Source organism: Carassius carassius, chromosome 1, assembly GCF_963082965.1.
Source record: "Carassius carassius chromosome 1, fCarCar2.1, whole genome shotgun sequence".
Lineage (NCBI taxonomy): Eukaryota > Metazoa > Chordata > Actinopteri > Cypriniformes > Cyprinidae > Carassius > Carassius carassius.
The window spans coordinates 33,286,503-33,307,548 of record NC_081755.1 but is presented as its reverse complement, the minus strand read 5'-3'; the positions used below and the strand labels follow the sequence as shown (position 1 = coordinate 33,307,548).

The 21,046-nt window shown below is 36.5% G+C and overlaps 2 protein-coding genes across 5 annotated transcripts; both read right to left on the bottom strand.

Moving 5' to 3' along the window:
• Positions 1 to 732: 732 nt before the first annotated feature.
• On the bottom strand, positions 733 to 16,939 carry mpp2a (MAGUK p55 scaffold protein 2a). Of its 4 annotated transcripts, none has more exons than XM_059557007.1 (14): positions 16,818 to 16,939; positions 8,819 to 8,861; positions 8,585 to 8,605; positions 7,602 to 7,702; positions 6,557 to 6,709; positions 6,309 to 6,464; positions 5,172 to 5,399; positions 4,247 to 4,378; positions 3,951 to 4,053; positions 3,381 to 3,449; positions 3,128 to 3,289; positions 2,741 to 2,943; positions 2,488 to 2,613; positions 733 to 1,252 (listed from the first exon to the last, which is right to left on the bottom strand). In XM_059557007.1, the coding sequence occupies exons 1-14, from the start codon at positions 16,917 to 16,919 to the stop codon at positions 1,076 to 1,078; spliced, it is 1,776 nt and encodes a 591-aa protein (XP_059412990.1). In that variant the 5' UTR covers positions 16,920 to 16,939; the 3' UTR covers positions 733 to 1,075. The 4 variants fall into 4 exon arrangements, with proteins under 4 accessions (XP_059412990.1, XP_059412991.1, XP_059412992.1 ...); XM_059557008.1 differs by having other exon boundaries at positions 7,602 to 7,699; XM_059557009.1 differs by lacking the exon at positions 8,585 to 8,605.
• A 581-nt stretch (positions 16,940 to 17,520) lies between these two features.
• On the bottom strand, positions 17,521 to 20,802 carry LOC132118927 (peptide YY-A-like). Its single transcript, XM_059528707.1, has 4 exons — positions 20,671 to 20,802; positions 19,724 to 19,911; positions 18,329 to 18,409; positions 17,521 to 17,852 (listed from the first exon to the last, which is right to left on the bottom strand). Exons 2-4 carry the CDS (start codon positions 19,909 to 19,911, stop codon positions 17,828 to 17,830), a joined length of 294 nt encoding a protein of 97 aa, XP_059384690.1. The 5' UTR covers positions 20,671 to 20,802; the 3' UTR covers positions 17,521 to 17,827.
• Positions 20,803 to 21,046: the final 244 nt, after the last annotated feature.

Below are 21,046 nucleotides of genomic sequence, written 5' to 3'. Positions count from 1 at the left end.
GGCCTGTACTAAACTCTGGGCTTGAAATCAAAATTATGTTTTAAAAACGTAACTTGTTAAATTTACTTGAGAAGCAAATCTGCATAAGATGTGTTTTTAGAGAATACATACTATCATTCAAAAGTTTGGGGTCGATTCAGATTTGTTTTCTTATGCATATCAAGGCTGCATTTATTTGATAAACAATACAGCAAAGCAGTAGCAGTTGTGTAATATTATTACAATTTCATATGTTTTTAAGTTTTTATTTTAAAATGTAATTTACTCCAGTGAAATTAAAGCTGAATTTAGCATCATTACTCCAGTCTTCAGTGTCCTTCAGAAATCATTCTGACGTGCTGCTCAGGAAACATATCTTATATTGTCAGTTGTGCTGCTTAAATGTTTTTGTGGAAATCGTGATTCATTTTTTTTAGGATGTAGAGAGTTCAAAAGTACAGCTTTTATTTTAATAGAAATCTTTTGTAACATGTAATTGTCTTTATTGTCACTTTTTTAAGTATTAATTTATTAAAATAATATTGACCCCAAACTTTTGAACAGTAGTTCAAAGTTTGATCTTTTTTTGTTTGTTTATTTGCTCGTTTGTTTGTTTTAACCCAATAAATCTAACAACCTTTTGAAAAGGGTACATTAAAAAAATATATACTATCATAGATTGTAAATTCTGCAGAATATAGTCTTGTCTTACAGTTTTGCTTCTGAAATAAAAATCTTTCTTTGAGAGACTACTCTTTTTAACTTAATTGTTAAAGGATGTTAGATATTTGTGTAAAATTAAAAAAAAAATTATTTCACATTTCAAAAAACATCTGAACTGAAACTTGAATGTTTGCTGTTCTAACAAAAAGATGAGACTCTAGTTCAATTCTGACACGAGTTATCTATAACCTTTGTATCAGTATGTGACTGTTTTTGTAGGGTAGATGGTGATTTCACACACTCACTCACTCACACACACACTCATGTAAGCTCTCTGATCAGTGAACACCCCTGGCATGAGGTTGATGATTTAAACCAGTTAACACTGGTATAAAGTGTCACATGAATCATCCACTAGTTGCTGTACTGAGCTCTAAAACACCCACCCAACCGGAACCCACTGCTGAGCTCCCTTTAACTCCTCTAAGGAGGATTTGAGCTTCCTGTACGCTTGCTCCAAATCATCATTTACTATGGTGAGGTCGAAGTAGTGTCCGTACACTCTCTGAATCTTGGCGCTCTCATCCACCGTCCTCTTCAGTTCTGCGTCCTGTTGAGATGAGACAGATGAAGATTTTTAGGATGGGCAAAACTTGAGTTTCAAGCAAACCATGTTTAGTATACAGTTACTAAGGGGGATTTAAAGGGATAGTTCACGCAATGAAATTCACCCCATGATTTACTCACCCTCAAGCCTTCCCTAGTTATATATGACTTTATTTTTTCTGATGAATACAATTTGATTTGTTTAAAAAAAAAAGATGTCCTTGCACTTCCAAGCTTTGTTATGGAAGTGAACGGGTGTTGAAAATTTGAAGTCCAATAAAGTCTGTCCATCCATCATAAAAAGTGCCCCACACAGCTCTAGGGGGTTAATAACAGCCTCCTGAAGCAAAGCGATGTATTTGTGTAATAAAAATATCAATTTTTACAACTGGTTACACTTTATTTTAAGGTGTCCTTGTTACAGTGTAATTATACATTTAAAGGGTTAGTGGTAGCACTTTATTTTACAGTCCTGTTTCTCATGTACATACTTGGTACTTATTATAGTAATTACAATAACTATGTAATAACTAGGTACTAACCCTGAACCTACCCCTAAACCTAACCCTACCCCATGTAGTTACCTTGTATTATCAGAACTTTCTTAGATAAATACACTGTAAGTACACTATAAGTACATGTTAGTACACGTACTGTAAAATAAAGTGCAACCGGGTTAGTTCATCTTCACCAAAGCTCTCGGACTAAATCTAAAATATCTTAAACTGTGTTTCGAAGATGAACGGAGGTCTCACAGGTTTGGAACGACATGAGGGTGAGTTATTAATGACATCATTTTCATTTTTGGGTGAACTAACCCTTTAGGTACTAAGTAATATTGAATTAATACATGTACTTACTATATGGTTAGGGTTATTTGCATGTAATTATGCATAATTTATTGTCATTATAATAGTACGAACATGTAACGTGTAACAAGGACACCTTAAAATAAAGCATTAACGTACAACTTTATAAACCGTAATCTCTAGCCGGCTAGTCTCGCCAAAACCAAGTTTTGTATACAGAAAAGTCTCCTCTTGACTTGTATTGAACTTATATTCATACTCATAATTTGTGACCAGTGTTTTGTTTTGCACAACACCTAAAGTACTGAAGATCAAGGACATTTTTTATTATAACTTTGACTGTATTCATCTGAAAGGCCTGGGATGGCTTGAGGGGGAGTAAATCATGGGGTAATTTACATTTTAGGGTGAACTATCCCTTTAAACTTACTGTTCTTTGTTTGGTCACTCCTGCCTCCACCCCAGATCTGTTCATGGCCTTCAGCACCTCAAACTCTGGGGCTTTGACGAACACCACATACGGCAAAAACTCTGATGTCCTGAGGACTTTTAGGGCCTATGGCAAATACAAATCAAAAAAATCTGAATCAAAAAGTGGTTTTCATGAAATACTATATAACAGCATCATGTGCTTATGAAATCTCATAGATGTTGATCTTCTGCTTAGTTAAAGAGACCCTTACCTGTGGGCTGACGTCCAGGATACAGATACGTCCCGCCTCCACTACTTCATGGATGGAGTCATTCTTGGTGCCGTAGAGGTTACCGTCATATTCACCGTGTTCAAGATAGTGGCCAGCTTTAATATCAGCCTCCATCTTACTCCGGGACGTGAAGGCATACATCATGTTCTCTCTGTCTGCTGATTTGGGCTTCCTAGAGGTGTCTGTGGACAGTTACATGACAGCCCAGATGAATTATTCATTTCTGTTTATTAACAGATTAGCACTAGATTTTGGTTGTGTCCAAAAAAATCTCTCATAATAAAGGGAAGAAATATTAGCATCAGGACTGAGTCTGAACCCCCAGAGTAATGAAAATTGTGCCTAAACCACACAGAGAGGACTCACAGGGGACGGTGGTGCCATAGTGCTGAGGGTCTGACACTAGCAACTTATTCTTCAGACTTCGTCGGCCCACTCCAGCTGCACCAATCAGAACCAGCGTCTTCCGGCGAAAGGGTGGGACTTTAGCCACCTCCTCATAGATCAGTAACTCATGCCTGTCAAAATCTGTCAGGGATTAAAAAAGAATGAAAGATCGGAAAACGGAAAAGACATGCCGTTTCAAAAAGACATGCATTTGAGTAAAAAGAAAACAAACCTGCATTTTTTGTAGTTAGATACATCATTTTCTTCTTCTTCTTGCCAACCATTCCAGTGCAGAGATTGGCTGTCATACACAGCGAAATATTTTATACACAAATATTTACTGCATTACTGAACCTATAACAAAGTTTGCACCTTAACTGTTTGCATTGCTTTAAGAACATAGACATCGTAAACGTTCATATTAAATCCACCAGGGGGCAATATGCACAAATCAACCATTCAAATAGGGTAGGGTTAAAAAAATTATAAATAATAATAATGCTTTAATTCAGCAAGGATTATAGATACATTGATAGTGAAGACATTTACAATGTTAACAAAAATAATACTTCAAATGAATGCAGTTCTTTTAAACATTCTGTTCAAAGAATTCTGAAAAAAGCACAACTGTTTTCTTTTTTCTTTCTTTCTTTTTGAGCAGTAAATCATTATATTAGAATGATTTCTGAAGGACCATGTGACAATGAAAATTCAGCTTTGCCTCACAGGAGTTTATTCTATTTGGACACATTAAAAAAAGACATTTTCAATTCTATATTATTATTATTATTACTACAAGTACCTGCTGGTGAAAGGTCAACATCCTTCTTCACAAAAGCTTTCCTCTTCTCCTCCAGAAGTTGACTAGGAATCAGGCCAGCACTGCCTCCCTCTACGTGACGTGCCTGTGGACACATCATGTACAAACAAGTCACTGAGCATATTATTAGCTCATTTGTTATAATTTCAACAGGCAGATCAACTTTCATAGAGAGATCTTCCATTTTAACTAAAAAGCAGACATGACTTCAGGTCCTCAAAAAAGATAAATGAACACATCATTTTTAGCACAAAGCTACTCTAATTTGACCGACAAACCTGCCACCAGTTCACATCCTCCTGGTTAACAATCTGCAGAATGTCTCCTCTGGAGAACTGTAGTCCCGCCTCCTTGCAAGGGATGAGGTTGTCATTGGCAGGGTCATAATCACAATGGCACTTCACAAAAACCTGCAGAGACAAGGATAAGCGTGATCATGACTGAAATACATTAAAGTTACTGATGTGAACTATTTCCAGTTGTCCGTTACTGATTACAAATTACATGACAGGAACTGCTGCTGAGCACAGCTCCATAAAACTGGAAGACTTTACAAACCAATATGACAAGTAATATTTTTTTTAATTTTTAAAAAAAGAATTACAGCGAATCAATAAATTATGAATTATTTACTGCCATTGTGTGAATGATAAGTAATCAGGTAAAAAATAAACCGATTTTTGAGCGTTTTAAAATGTAAGAGTTTCATATTTGGAATCTGATTATGTAATCCAGATTTTCAATAATTGAAAATTTAAAACATTAAGAAATTAGGTCAGTTTTCAAAGAATTTATTCTAAGGCATTTAATATAAATTGATTTAACAGTCCATCTCAAAGTTACAATTGTTTCACCCCACCAAAGAAATATATAAATGCCGTCTGAAATAGTGAAATGCTAATACAACATGTCTGCTGACTGCAACATGCTTCTACATTTAAAAATCTAAATCTTGTCTGATCTGTTCAGACAGTGAACACATCTGGCTTTAACCGAGAGTGAGACTGCTGTGCTCACTCCTTACTCTGGTATCGATGAAAACCACGTAAGAGCAGCAGAGAAAAACAAGAGGAACGTAGGTAGCAGTGATGTGCATATGTCATATCATATGAATCATAATACCAGGTGTAAATGGGGTCATAGGTGTGATGCCCTATGCATGCAAGAACACTGACCATGCCCCGTTGTGGATTTAGATGGTACCTGTCTGGGGGGATGCGGCTCTTGGTAGCTGGGAAGGATCTTGAGCACCACACTGCCGCTGGCCTCCTGCAGCATCTCCTGCAGCACACGAGGGTCGTCGCCCACCTCTCGCCCGTTCACCTCTTTGATGATGTCACCCGCGTGGAGCAGTCCCTGCTGGTCGATCATCCCCCCGTGGAGAATGCGGGCGATCATCAGCTCTCCGTTCTCAATACGGAACGTCACACCCTGACAAACAACAGGACAACAAGTCAGAAACTAGTCGAGAAAACACTCTGAGCACATCTGGAATCTGATCAGTCAGTTTCCATGACCTTTATACATTCATTTACTATTTTAGAGTGATGCATACTAACAATTGTTTGCTATATTCACTGAAGAATTTCATATTATAAATATTAACATAATATTTTAGAGCAAGCATAACTACATATTTCATTTTATTATATTTTTATATATATTTATATATATATATTTATATTTATATTATTATGCTCTGGTCTAAAAATATATTAGTATTATATATAAATACATATAATAATTTATCATATAATATATAATAAGAACATAACCATAAATTTGGTTGAATAAGTACATAATTATAGTATATTTTAATATAATATTACAGAAATATGGAATCATATTATATAATTGCATAATTTATTGTTATAAAATGTATAATTACAAACAGAAATCTTGTATATTAATCTCATATTTTACAGCAGAGCCTAACCATACATATTGTTTAATACTATCATTATGGTTTGCTCTGAAATATAACATTAGTATTATAATTTAATAATATTTTAAAATTACATTAAATATCATAATTTAAAATAACATTACTATTATACGATACAATATCTAATTATATAATTTAATAAATAAACAAAGTATAATCACTTCGAAATTCATACTTTAGAGCACAGCATAATTATAAGATGTATATTCTCCACAGAAATGTATGACTTTTCAAAGATTTTTTTTATTTTTTATTTTTTTATTTCTATGACTTTTCCAGGTATGAAAAAAATAAAAGATACAAGTTTTGTTACTGTGGGAGCCAACATCAAGAAAAAGTATGAGATTCTTGAGTATGAGAGATTTTTTAAAGAAACACTGTGAATGCAGTCTTACCAAATGCTCTCCAGCCACTTTGCGGATGCCCACCATGCGGATGGCATCAGCTGGCACCGGTGCACTGTTGATGGGCGGCTCCATGAAAGCACAGGGGCTCGAGGGCGGAGTCTCACACGTCTGAGAGGCCACCGAGTCGTGCGTCTCCAACAAAGACTGGTCATCAGAAGCACAGTGCGTCAGTCACTGATCAGACTGTCTGTTATTCTCATTTCATTGGACAGGTTTGCTGATCTGCGGCGGTGTACCTGGAAGTGCGGCTGGTTGAGGATGCGGGACAGCTCTGCAGCCGTGTTGCTGTGGTGTGTGAAGGGGCTCAGCTCTCTCAGGATGTCCTGCACTAGCTCCACATTATTGTCCCTCACGGCCTCCAGCCGTGTCTCCTCCAGACTCTCTGCGCTCTAGAAGGTCAGTCAGGATTTAAGAGCCATACTGATTATCAGTTACTGGTTTGTCGTGAAAGAATGGCTAGATTGCTACTGCTGCTCTTGACAACTTCTTCGACAAGATTTCTTATTATATTCATATTCAGATATATTGAAAAGGCATTTATCATACACATTATTTACTATTCTCTTATTTGTGTGTGCATGTTTTTTTTTATACAATATTATTCTAATATTTTTCAGACTGATACTGTTAAAACTCAACAATCAACAACATTTAAATGATGAAAGTAGTCATTTCAGAAGTTATTACCCCAGTCTTTAGTGTCACATGATCCTTCAGAAATCAATGTTGGTTTGGTGCTGAAGAAACATTTCCTTTTATCATTATTAATGTTGAAAACAGTTAACTGGTAACTGATATACGACCGGTCAATAGTTTGAAGTAGCAAGATTAGCTTGATGAACTTTCTATTCATCAAAGAATCCTGAGAAAATGTAGCACAGTTTCCATAAATTCAGCAGCAAACCTTCTGCATTTATAATATAAGAACCATTATTAATAGTTGATTATCAATAATAATTGAGTACCACATTTCTTAAGACTGAAATAATAGCTGCTGAAATTTCAGGACATTTTTAAACAAATGCAAAAATAAAAATCTTAAATTGTAATAATATATTTGACAATATTACTGTTTTACTGTACTTCTGGTGAAATAAATACAGCTGTAGTAAGCATTAGAGACTTTACAAATCTTAATTATTCCACATTTTTGACAGGTGGTATACGTTTATTTTAAATCAAAATTTCATAAATGTATTAACTTGTATAAGTGTAACTTATAGTTACTATAATAATTTTTTGGCAATAATGTCTGCGGTATGTTTGGGGCTGAAGACTGACCACTGGGCTCTCCATGATGCCCTTGAGGAAGATGAGGTCCAGGTCATTGGCCGTGGTGGAGCTGGTGCTGTCACTCAGTGTGTCCAGCACCTGCGGCACTGCTGGGGGGAAACACCGAGACCTGATTACACACTGTACTGTCTGATCAAACACACACTCATGCAATCTGTTCTATACATGCATCTTACCATCTGGACAATAGGTCTTTTTTTAATGTACAGCTCAAATGTATATGAAATATGGACCACATTTTTGTGAAGCCTTCACTAACAATGCCTTTAACTACTGAAATGTGACTAATCGTGGATATGATAAGATGTAGATGGCTTAAACTAGATATATCAGAATCACACAGTATTTATTAGCAGACACTGCAGGACACAAACATGTGGATCTCCAGGGAATGATATCACTGAAGCTGGGTGTCCCTGTGTGTGTGTGTGTGTGTGTCAGCCATCTGTGGCACAAGGGTGTCCATGTTTATAAGTACAGCGCCAGGAAAATCCTCACAGCAAACAGTCAAATTACCTTTCGTGACCATCATTTCTGTGATTCATCTGCTGTGATCTGTACTGTTTTGGCTCGACATCAAATTCTTAGAATGAAACAACTTTGTTGCGGCTACTGTTTACGCCACAGGCACAAAGCAACACTAGTGTGCTGAAATGATGCTAAGCCATCTGTATTAGGTTCCAAAGACGTGCAAAGGAAACATATATGCTGTAAATAAATGCTTTTTATAGCAGATGGAAACTTTTTTTTCAAGCTTTTTTCATTAAAGCAAATTGATTTAAACTTGTTTTATTTGACTAAACATCACATTAAAGCACTTTTGGTCATGCATTCATTCTTTATTTGGCAAACAGCAAAAAGGGGGAAAAAAATTGAATGGGGGGCATTTAGGATGGACTAACTATAACATTAAATTGAGCAGGACAGATAAGCTTTGTCATTAAAAATGTTTAAACCATGATTTTCCTCACCGTTATTTCCATCACAGAATGCTGCTGAACACAATGCATGATTAGAAATGTGGTGGAAATATGAAAAAGTGACAAAAATGAATCTCCTGTGATGCCTGTATGTTCACTTTTGGCCATTGTCATCAGATACATTAAATAAACATTCAACGGTGAGAATGTAAAAAGTGTGTTTTATATGTTTATTTTGTAAAGTTCCACAGGGCCACAAACGCTCTTATTGATGATGATACTTACCATGCTCCGTGCCGGTGGCTGCCACAGGCATGATGTTTGAAATCTGCAACCAGAGAGATTTAACATCATCATTACGAATAGAGCACAGAGTAAGTATAAGCAAAAAAAAAGATGGAGAATGAAAAGAAATGTAAAAGAGTGGGGGCATTTACTAGTAAGATGTGGCTGCTATGACAATATATACAATGAAATGAGATATGCAGTATGTGTGTGTGTGGGGGTGGGGGGGGGTGAATGGTTTTTAGGGGGTTGATTAGATTCAGCCCTATCCTCCAAATGAAAGCATGACAGGGAGCAGGTGCACTAGATACACACGTCACAGGAGGAGGAGGAGGAGGAGAGAGGGAAAAACAAGTGCTGAGGATAGGATTGAAAGCTTTTATGCATATTTTTTGTAATAGACTTACTGGAATACTTGATTCGGTTTGATCAATCACTGCATCCTGCTGTCAAATAATTCTGTATAAATGACTGTTTATGGATGACTGTGCTGTCCCACTCCCAGGCAATATATATATATATATATATATATATATATATATATATATATATATATATATATTTAGATCACCCCACAGTCACTTTCTTCCAATATAGTAACATAATTTCTAACAACTTAATCAGTGATTCTTGTTAATAGGCATGATAGTGATTTGTATGCTGGTCATTATAATGAAGTAACTGATACATGTTCCTCCTGATGAGCTGCTTTACTGACCACTGACTGTAAATTATGCCATATAACAGATTGGCAGCAGGAGTAAGGATGGACAGACAGATGGATATCTTTCCCAAATTGCAATGACTGCTCTAAAATCCAAGGATTTTGAAAGTCTGAAAGTAATCAGTGTTGAGTGCTACTGAAAGGTTAATCCTGCCTGCTTTAAATGCATGAGAACATTCGTTAGAAATTTAGAAAAGTATTCAAAAAGTAATCAAATGTAATCCGTTACATTACTTTAATAAAGTAACTGAAATAGTTACACAATAGATAGATAGATAGATTTTAATTCAATATGCTGTATAATCCATAGTTTTCATTGCCGTAAATTCCTGCTCTAAAACTGTGTAAACAGTGTCCCAGAAAGCAGTAATCCCTTAAAGACCTGAAGGATCAGAGAAGGTTAAGAACTGACACACCTTTCTCTCTCATTTGTCTCACACACTTACACACACGCACACACACACACACACACACACACACACACACACACACACACACACACAAATAAATGGCTAATCCAACTAATAGGCAAACAATTGTTTTCTCTGGACATCTGTTGTGACTTTGCAACACTTTCTCACGAACAGGAGCTGCACTGTCAATCATATTATAAAACAGGATGTATTATGTAACTTATGTACTGATACAGCCCACAGTGGGCATATAAATTAACCGTGTTTATGCTAGAGACGACTACACTGCCATCATTACTTCAGCTCAAAGAGGGATCTTCCCATGGGAGCATTAACAACGCACCATTCTACTGATATTATGAGGTTTTCAACACAAATAACGGGAGCAACGTATTCTCAAAAATCCTTTGCAACCATGAACCATTTCCACATACACTGTATGACGGAGGTGGTTGCTATAGTGATTCTTTTTCTCCCACATATTACGTAGGTTATGAGCCGAGTGACTAGCCTACTTCCTAAAGGGGAAAGTGGCTGCTTTATATTCCAGCTGCGCCAAATTCAAGCTGAAGCCCAGGAAGCGGGAATGTCTTACTTAAACTTCTGGTCTATTTGATTGCTGTTATACAGTTATTAAACAGATGTGTCACTCAGAGATTAAAACTGTCATCAGTTACTCAACCGCATATCGCTCCAAACCTGTATGACTTTTTTTTCCAAAATTATATTTTAAAAAAATGAGTGTTTTTTACTTGTCCATACAATGTAAGTCAATGCGTACTGAAACTGTAGCCAACATTCTTCAAAATATGTTGTTTTGAGTATCAGTGTACAGGTTTGGATTAACACGAGGGTGATTAAATTACCTTAACATGAGCTAGAGTATAGTCCAGAATTCACTTAAGAGGGTTTGGCTGAGCTTTATATAGTCTGTACTGAATGTATATGCAGTAAATGGGTAAACAAGGTCAAAAAAGCCTGCTTTTTACATTTACATTTATTCATTCACTTTTATCCAAAGCGTCTTACAAATGAGGACAGTGGAAGCAATCAATAACAACAAAAAGAGCAATGATATATAAGTGCTATAACAAGTCTCAGTTAGGTTAAAACAGTACACGTAGCATGGGCTTTTAAATAATATAATAAATAAAAAGAAAACAGAATAGAAAAAGAATAGAGCAACCTAGTGTTAGAGGTCTGTACACACACACACACACACACACACACACACACAAAAATGTAAATATATATATGTATGTATACACACAAACACACACACACACATATATATTATGCGATCAGCTATTGGTAGCCAGTGAAATTTGATAAACAGAGGTGTGACGTGTATTCTTTTTGGCTCATTAAAAATTAATCTTGCTGCCGCATTCTGGATTAATTGTAAAGGTTTGATAGAACTGGCTGGAAGACCTGCCAAGAGAGCATTGCAATAGTCCAGCCTGGACAGAACAAGAGCTTGAACAAGGAGTTGTGCAGCATGTTCCGAAAGAAAGCGCTTGATCTTCTTGATGTTAAATAAAGCAAATCTGCAGGATCGGACAGTTTTAGCAATGTGGTCTGAGAAAGTCAGCTGATCATCAATCATAACTCCAAGGCTTCTACACTGTAAAACCCGACAAGTTAACTCAAACCGTTTGAGTAAACCGATTGCCTTGACTGTAATTCCGGACAAGTAAACTTAACTCAAACGGTTTGAGTAAACAGATATCTTTAAGTTATGTTAACTCAAACCGTTTGAGGAAACCGATTGCCTTAAACCATTTAAGTTTTAAAACTAACAGTTATAAGTACTCTGAACTTAATTCAGTTGAGTTCACTGAAAGAAGATGTGCATTGCAATTAAGTAATTAAGTGATTAATTGAGTGATAATTGAGTTTAGTGATGAACAGCTGCTGTTAACAAACAGAATCACTGAAGAAAAGAGAGAAAGGAAATACAGCTGACTTCAGACACAGCCTCACTCAAACCTGACAAGTTATGTTAACTCAAACCGTTTGAGGAAACCGATTGCTTTAAACCATTTAAGTTGAAAAAACTAACAGTTATGAGTACTGTGAACTTAATTCAGTTGAGTTCACTGAAAGAAGATATACATTGCAATTAAGATTAACTAAGTGCTGATTGTGAATTAGTGATGAACAGCTGCTGTTAACAAACAGAATCACTGAAGAAAAGAGAAACACAAGAACTACTACAACTGACTTCAGACACAGCCTTAGATGAAATCAACTGAAATAAAATACATGAAATCTCTCAAGATCTGATTAAACAACCCCACAAACAGCATCACCAGCTGCACTTATTAATAACCAGACTGACTTTATTTCTGTCAGACGTCTACAGAAGATCTTATTGAGAATGAACTAAGGTTTAGATGTTGATTTATTGTTTCATTTGAAGTAACCATGTTAGAGATCAGTGTTTGCTTTAGTTGGGCTCTTCACCCTTGACTTCTGTCTTAGTCTTTTCTCTGGCTGTTATAACCGTGTGTTTCTAAAACACATTTGTTGTAACTCAAAAGCCCAGAAAAAATGCCATCAGGTGTAAACCTGTACCTAGGTGTAGGTTGTTATACTTTATATTGGGATGATAATTATTCATTATTATTCACAATTATTGAGCCGTACAGTACGGAGTCTAATCTTTGATGAAGTAGGTGTAGTGTAATTTGTAGAAGTGGTTCTAGTAAAAAATGACACTAAGAGCCAGTGGTTCTGTGATATTCAGTTAATATAAAAATGACTTTCTAAACATTTTGTACACATACATTTTTCTTTTATGCCAGTAGTTGGTCAAACACAGACATTAATAATCAGAATATGAACCTCTACAATGGTGACAAAAAAACATGCTGCAATGCATGCTGGGTACTATTGTATTACAAAACTCATCCATGGCTCCCAGCATGCTCTGCAGCATTTTTTTTTTATGGTCACCATTGTTGAGGTTCATTTTCTGATTATTGATGTCTTTGTGTGACTATTTGACACCATAGAAGTCCAAACTGTTTGGAAAGTCTTTGTATTATCTGATTATCACAGAACCACTGGCTCTTAGCATCCATTTACTATAATCAATCAAATTACACAACACCTATTTCATTGGAGATTAGACTCAGTACAGTTCAATAATTGATGATTATCATCACCAATATAAAGTATAACAACCTACACCTAGGTACAGGTTAGCACCTGATGGCATTTCTTCTGGGCTTTTGAGTTACAACAAATGTGTTTCAGAAACACACGGTTATAACAGCCAGAGAAAACACAAAGACAGAAGTAAAGGGTTAAGAGCCCAACTAAAGCAAACACTGATCTCTAACATGGTTACTTCAAATGAAACAATAAATCAACATCTAAACCTTAGTTCATTCTCAATAAGATCTTCTGTAGACGTCTGACAGAAATAAAGTCAGTCTGGTTATTAATAAGTGGAGCTGGTGATGCTGTTTGTGGGGTTGTTTAATCAGATCTTGAGAGATTTCATGTATTTTATTTCAGTTGATTTCATCTAAGGCTGTGTCTGAAGTCAGTTGTAGTAGTTCTTGTGTTTCTCTTTTCTTCAGTGATTCTGTTTGTTAACAGCAGCTGTTCATCACTAATTCACAATCAGCACTTAGTTAATCACTTAATTACTTGAATGCAAAGTTTCAAAACTTACATGGTTTAAATCAAGGCAATCTGTTTACTCAAATGGTTTGAGTTAAGTTAACTTGTCGGGTTTTACAGTGTAGCTGTTTTTGAAGGAGTTATGGTTGATGTGCCTAACTTGATGGTGAAATTATGATGAAACGATGGGTTTGCTGGAATCACAAGCAGTTCTCTCTTGGCAAGGTTGAGTTGAAGGTGATGGTCCATCATCCAGCAAGAAATGTCTGTTAGACTTGCTGAAATGCAAATAGCTACCGTCGGATCATCAGGATGGAATGAGAGGTAGAGTTGAGTGTCATCAGCATAGCAGTGGTATGAAAAGCCATGTTTCTGAATGACAGAACCTAATGATGCCATGTAGACAGAGAAGAGAAGTGGTCCAAGAACTGAGCCCTGAGGCACCCCAGTAGTTAGATATTGTGACTTGGACACCTTACCTCTCCAAGATACTTTGAAGGACCTATCTGATAGGTAAGACTCAAACCATTGAAGTGTGGTTCCTGAGATGCCTTTTGCCAGTAGGGTTGATAGGAGGATCTGGGGGTTAACCGTGTCAAAAGCAGCGGACAGATCAAGCAGGATAAGTACTGAAGATTTGGATTCTGCTCTTGCCAGTCTTAGAGCTTCAACAACTGAGAGCAAGGCAGTCTCAGTTGAATGTCCACTTCTGAAGCCAGATTGGTTGCTGTCAAGGAGGTTGTTGTGTGTGAGAAATGTAGAGACTTGGTTGAACACAGCTCGTTCAAGTGTTTTTGCAATAAAAAGGAAGAATGGAAACTGGTCTGTAGTTCTCTAAAAGAGATGGGTTGAGAGTGGGTTTCTTAAGTAGTGGAGTTATACGAGCCTGTCTAAATGATGAGGGAAAAACACCAGTGTGGAGGGAAGTGTTAATGATGTGAGTAAGTGCAAGTACAACTGAAATGGCTTGAAGGAGATGAGATGGAAAAGGATCAAGCAGACAAGTAGTAGGGTGATTAGAAATGATGATTTTGGAGACTTCTGCCTCAGAGAGTGAAGAGAAGGATGTCAAAGAGTGTATGTTTGCTGGTGATATGAGCTTGAGCTTTTTAGGTATAATTTGTTTTTTGGAAATGAAAAAATTCTTTTAATTCACCTTATCTCTAGCTTGTTTTATAGTGAATCTATCTTGACTGATGACTTATTCTATTCACTCTACTATATACAAACACTATGATTTTGCTGGTCCGTCAAATAATGTCACATTTAATCAAAGGAAAGAACATGGGAGCTTTGATGATGTGGACTTGTGATGCTAGTGTGAATCTATTGTTTGTGTAGCTGAGATCAGTCCCAGTGGGATGGATGGAGAGGTCAGACTTCACACACACACCTCTGTTTCACACACACTGATTAAAACTTTAAATATTGAACATCACAGCTCAATATTAGCATATTAAAATGAGCAATATTCCCACAGAAACAAGGTAAAGCAAATTATAGTGTTACAATTAAAATAAAATAAGCCCCCAAAAGTTTTTAATGACAGTTAAAATAATAACAAACAATAACCTTCAAATAAATTATGCTAGTTATTTTAAAATGTCCAGATCAGTGTTATTTTAGTATCTCTTAGATATTATTATAGTCTTTATTAACATTTTCATTTTTATATATTCTGTTTCAATTTTATTTAATGTTTAAAAAAAAGATTTTGTCATTTTTTTATTTTTTATATGTCTACACATTTTTTATTCTTTTTTATTTTGGTTTTAGTTGTAGTTATTTTAGTACATCAATTTATACAAAAATTATAATTGTATATATATTTATATATATACTTTTTTAATTCTTAATCTTTTAATATATATATATATATATATATATATATAATTCTTGATCTAAATTGACTTTGAAAGCTGTCAGCCAAACATGAGAGATGCCCAAGCTCACATTTCAATCTCATTACCAACAGATTTGCTCCAGTGCTCTTTGGTCAGGTATGAATGCAAACTCAGCATCTGAGTGAGATCCCCTGAGAGAAAGCGTGAAGGGGTCTTACTCCAGCCCTTTACAAAAGGGAGGGATGGTGAATTTATCATGGCTTGGCAACTCCTGAGCCCCCCGCCTCCTTCTTGTCCCCTTCTTCCTGCGGACCCCACTGAGCCCCTGCGCTAATGACACCCCGGTCTGCCCCAGCCCACATCACAAGCAGCCGTGCTCTCCATCTGCTCCCTCGAGCCAAAAAAAAGGCATGGCCCATCTGTCTCCAACACACACAAATAGGCCTGAGTCCCCTTTAAGGAACCATAACGAGATGGTGAGGCTATGCCAGATTATTCTTTGCTTTTAATCACCTGGTTTTGACAGCACATACATATTCATATGTATTAACACTTTAATCAGCTACTGTAATGGTATCAAGAATGTGTTTGTAGTGCACTCATCAGTATCAACTGTCGGTTAATGTATTTTAATTCTTTGTGTCTTTGTTATTAAATGAGTGCACTAGACAACACACTTTACTATGATTTTGAACACCATAGAGATCAATGTGATTTTGGGCAAAGTTAGTAAAGCGTCCTGTCCCAGAGTTGTTATAATAAATAAAGCAACTGACCAATCAGATTAGAGGACCAGAACTAACTGCTGTATTATAATGACTCCTTATCTTTATATTATTTTTTCACATATATTTTTTTTAACCTTAATTAGTTAATCCCAAATAGGCTCGATTCATATGGAAAAAAGTACAGCGTATATTTCTACATTTTAATCACTGGTTCTCTTGCAATTAGGACTGAATAACTAAAATTTAGACTTAATATTACAATGAATTTGCGGATGATAGTGAGATATATATGAAGTTGAGTGATTCCACTCACCACCAACAATATGGACGGAAGCGATGCCATATATATCTGGTACAGCCTTAATTTCACACAAAACTAGCATTCTCATCTGAAATTAACTATGATGAATGAAAGAAAATCATGCTGATGAAGAACAGCAATAACCTCAAGACGCCTTAAACAATGGATGAATGCTTAATTGTACTTCATTCCTAACCGCATGACAACAATAAGACGCCAACACCACCATCCTATATCATCACAGAAGATGAAATGATGTGGTCCGCATTCCTGAATGGAACACACGTTTCGGGATGCGCCGGCACACAAAAATATATAACACTGGAAATATGTGTGTCGTAAAAAGAGATGCTTACCTTTCCAGTATCGTAGACGCTTCGTAACGTTGTTTTGATAATGTTAGAGGCGTCTGAACCGCTACAAAGCGTCAAATCAGAGTCTAGCCATTGCGTAGACATAAAGGGGCAACGCTCAAACGTCTCAGTAGGTGGGACCCACCAGCCGGTGTGTGGCTACAGGCCCGTGTCAACAATAGAATGTTCTCGACAAGCCGCTTTAAATGTTCTCCACTAATTTACATAACAGTGCCAATCAGTTCAGTAACATGTAGTAGCAGGTTCAGCAGATAAAATTTATTTTATTAGCGTGTTTAATGTGTTATATAATTATAAAAAGAGAACCACAAAGCAGTATTTATTTATTTTTTTAATAAAAACTAGCTGATAACATAGTGACCCTAAGTGTTGTGTTAACTGTTATTTATATAATTATGCGGTTAAAAGGTCAAAGGTTATGTGGTCATAGAAATGAAAGGTAATATGATACATAAATACATAAATTGATACATAAAATTATAGTTTCAAATACATGTGCTATTACTGTGTGGGTTCTAACAGAGCTCTGTTTTATACTACAGCAGGGACATCTGCTGGTCATTTAGAAATAACCTTATAAAAAATAAAAAGTACTGAAAACTATGATCAAACTGACTTGTTGTTTTTCTTTATGGCATATGAAACATCTTGTTCAAAGACCACCAGAGCAAAATAAATTTCCAGATTCACACAATAAACTTTTAATCACATATAATAATTTACATGGTACAAACAAAAGCTCATAATTTCTGTATGACACAATGAAGTATACACATATACATTTCCATCATTGATTCCTATTATAATATATTATGTACAGTTCTTAATGGTATTTGTTCTGTGCACATTAAAGAAAAAGAGGGCATGTATTTAATATAGAGGTGGATGAGGTTGTCTGATGGTGACTAGTTCTCATATAGTTGTCTGGAGGTTTTCTATGGGAGGCACAGGTGGGCTTAGCTCAGGACAGGCGACATGGGGGTCACTGAACTTCACCACATATAAGAGTCATCATATCTGAAAGACATAAATGTAATTAATATGCAATCAACATCGATAGTTTTTCTGACATCAGTAAGGCATATCAGTATGTTTCACTGATACTATTTCACCTTCAGTCTTTTCATTGATGCTCCCATTTCTGTCAGTGATTTAGTTTTCAATTAGTAAGCACAGTGCGATTTCTTCCTTTTTGAGACCTAATTAGGGCTGTTAAATGTCAAAGCCTTTCAAATATTCAGTGTGCGTCATATTCCCTAACCCACAAGAAGCCAGGGATCCCATCTGTGCCCTAATTCCTCAAGAGGAGTTGTTCCTCCTTGCTTTTAATACACTACCCATCACACTTCATGAGTGTGTTCCTCAAGGATTTAGAAACTGCATTTACACCAAATACCTTTAGAATACCATTTAAATCAGGAAACTTACTTGTGTCCATCTCTATTAGCATCTATCATTAAAATTGCAGCTACAGTTAAAAGAAAGACTCCCACCTTGATCTCTGTTTGTGCTCTGTGTCATCTCCGAACAGCAACTCAGCCATCAAATCCTCCGAAGTGGACCTTTTTCCATACCTGTATGTAAGAAATATGACAGTTTATTCCCTCATTACTTTATTCCAGCCGTGTAGTTTAGCTGGGAACATTTTGGTACTGAAATAATGATCTCAAATTGCTCACACAGTGAGCTCATTGTGGCGTGTGAAAGTGTCGGGAAGTGAAAAGAACTAGTCAGCCCACTTTATCTGTCAGACACCAATCACTGATACAAATACAAACTGTCTTTTCACCCAAGACGTTATGAATCTAATTTAGCAGTTGAATGTTTTTTTGACCACTTGACAGCTGAATGTGCTTGAGACATGTCAAAGAGAAGACTCTGACATTGATCACACAGATGGAAGATACAAAGCCTCTATATCTTCAGACAAAACATGACTGTCAGTTCCAGAGAACATTTAGTGGAAATGGAGGAAAAGTTTCATTATAGAGCTGAGACAATAATACTTGACTAGTTCTTATCTCTCAGAACGGCATCTTTGAGATGAACAGGCCTACGCTGAAAACAAGCTAAGGGCAACGGTTTGGCACTCGAAAAAAACAAAGCAATTTCATGCCCAGATTCCTCCGCGATAGATGCCTACGAGCATTATCAATGAGTCTGAGACCAAACTAATGTTAAAGCTATTTCTGAAACATGAGCTCTCCAGAATCTCACCTGCTCCCCATTATGAACGTCAGCAATACTTTGTGAAGAGGTCAGGATTCATTTCATGCAGTCACGACTGTGGCGCACACATAGTTTAGCTTCTTGAACCATCATGTCTGTTGGTTTCTCTTAGAAATTCATCATATATTTTCAAATAACCCTTTTAAAGGGAAGACTTTAGGTTCTTTGATGGACTAGCAAGTCATTGGAAAGTGATGAGGCTGAAATTAACTTGAACTAAAGTATATTGAGGGGAGATAAATTATTTACTGTAATGTTTTTATTGGAATGTGCCACTCATTTTCTGAGTCCTAAATGTCAAAAGCCTGTTAGAAGACTATAAATATGTAAATAAACGTAGTCCTCTATAAAGCAGGGATGAGAGAAACATCAGTCTATTTTGGATGAGTAGCCTATTCAGTCTCAGAGGCTTCTCCGAGGTGCATCTGTTTAGGTTTTATCACTCAGATTTGTTATATGAAGAGCCTTTGGCCACTGAAAAGTGGACCATAATGCAATTTCACAATCCTACTGCAGAACTTTCCTGACATATTAATGGGAGATGGTGCAATGGCACCAACGGGAAAACATTTTTATCATGGTCCCTGATTGATGTCCGAAGGGGTGGGGTGATAAGATCATTTTAAGCAAACATGCATAGTTGCAGGTGCCTTTCTCACCGTTGTCTCGTGATGAGGTTGATGTAGTGTCTCAGCGCGGTGTAATATTTGGCGAGTTCCTCCGGAGGAGCGTCATCTCCGGGATTCTCTGGTTTGGGCGGATAGGCGTCCACAAATGTCCCGAGACACAGGAGCACGCAGAAGAGGAGGGTAGCGATGACGGTCCAAGGTTTCAGCATGACAGCCATCTGGAAAAGAAAACTCGCGTTTTTTCCCTTCAATAAATAAATGCACATGTAAACTTACTGTGGTTACTTTACAAGAAGCTGTGTTTTATACGGCATCTGAATTGATCGGGAAAGTACGAGAGCAACAACAGGTGGATAAAGTGTAGTTGTTGCGTAAACTACAGTTTTTTAAAATAGTTTTGCGAGTTAGTAGCTGGGCTTATTGCAGTCAAAACTACGATAAAAACTTCATTTTAAATAATAATCAAAATTACTTCTTTGAAATTCGGAATGACATATCAGAACTTTTATTCAAATCAATCGAAAATCAGAAGCAAAAACACATGCATTAAGAGAGAATTCACTTTAGCTTGTGTATGTTTAAAAGAGTATGATGAAGACTTCTTTGTGAAATGGGATAATTGTATAAATGGAATAGCTGCACAAATATAAACAAAATCTAATTTTTTTATGGTTATCTAGACTATCAAACATGTTTTCCCTAGCATCTAATTAAAAGTAGCCTAATATGAATTTAGTTAATCGTTGAACGTCAAAGTGATTGCTGTCCATGGTGCTGAATGTGCTAGTACTAATACAAATGACACTGAAAACATCTTTTGCATCCGACATAAAAAAAAAACCCAGAATTTAACAGGAATGAAAACAATAATGCATAGAATTTCTACTTAATGCCAAATCTAGCATCTTTCAAATGTGAAACGCAAGTTTTGATTAAGCACCTCCACGTGCAGAATGGTAACCACGAGGCAAACTTACTTTCAGCGCAGTCTAAGAGTTCAGGTTCAGTTATTTCTCTGGACTGGAACCTTTAAGTGTCTTGAAGTTTCAGTGTTCTTTTGCGAGGTCTTTCAGAAATAAGTAGTCGTCCACTCGCGGATCTGTTCTGTCCTGCCCGCAGCTCAAGCGCTTTATATACGGCGCTGCGCCTTGCGTAAACACGAGACGGGCGGTGGAAATGACACGAGCTCTGCCCCCCAAAACCACTTCCAACGTCAGACATACAAACACATTCGTAACACGATAGTCTCATGAAGATCAGTGCTTTTGTTCAGATGCAGATCAGTTACCTGAATCTCAGACGTAATTTAAAATTAATATCAATAACATTTTTAAAGCTTATGTACATGATTTT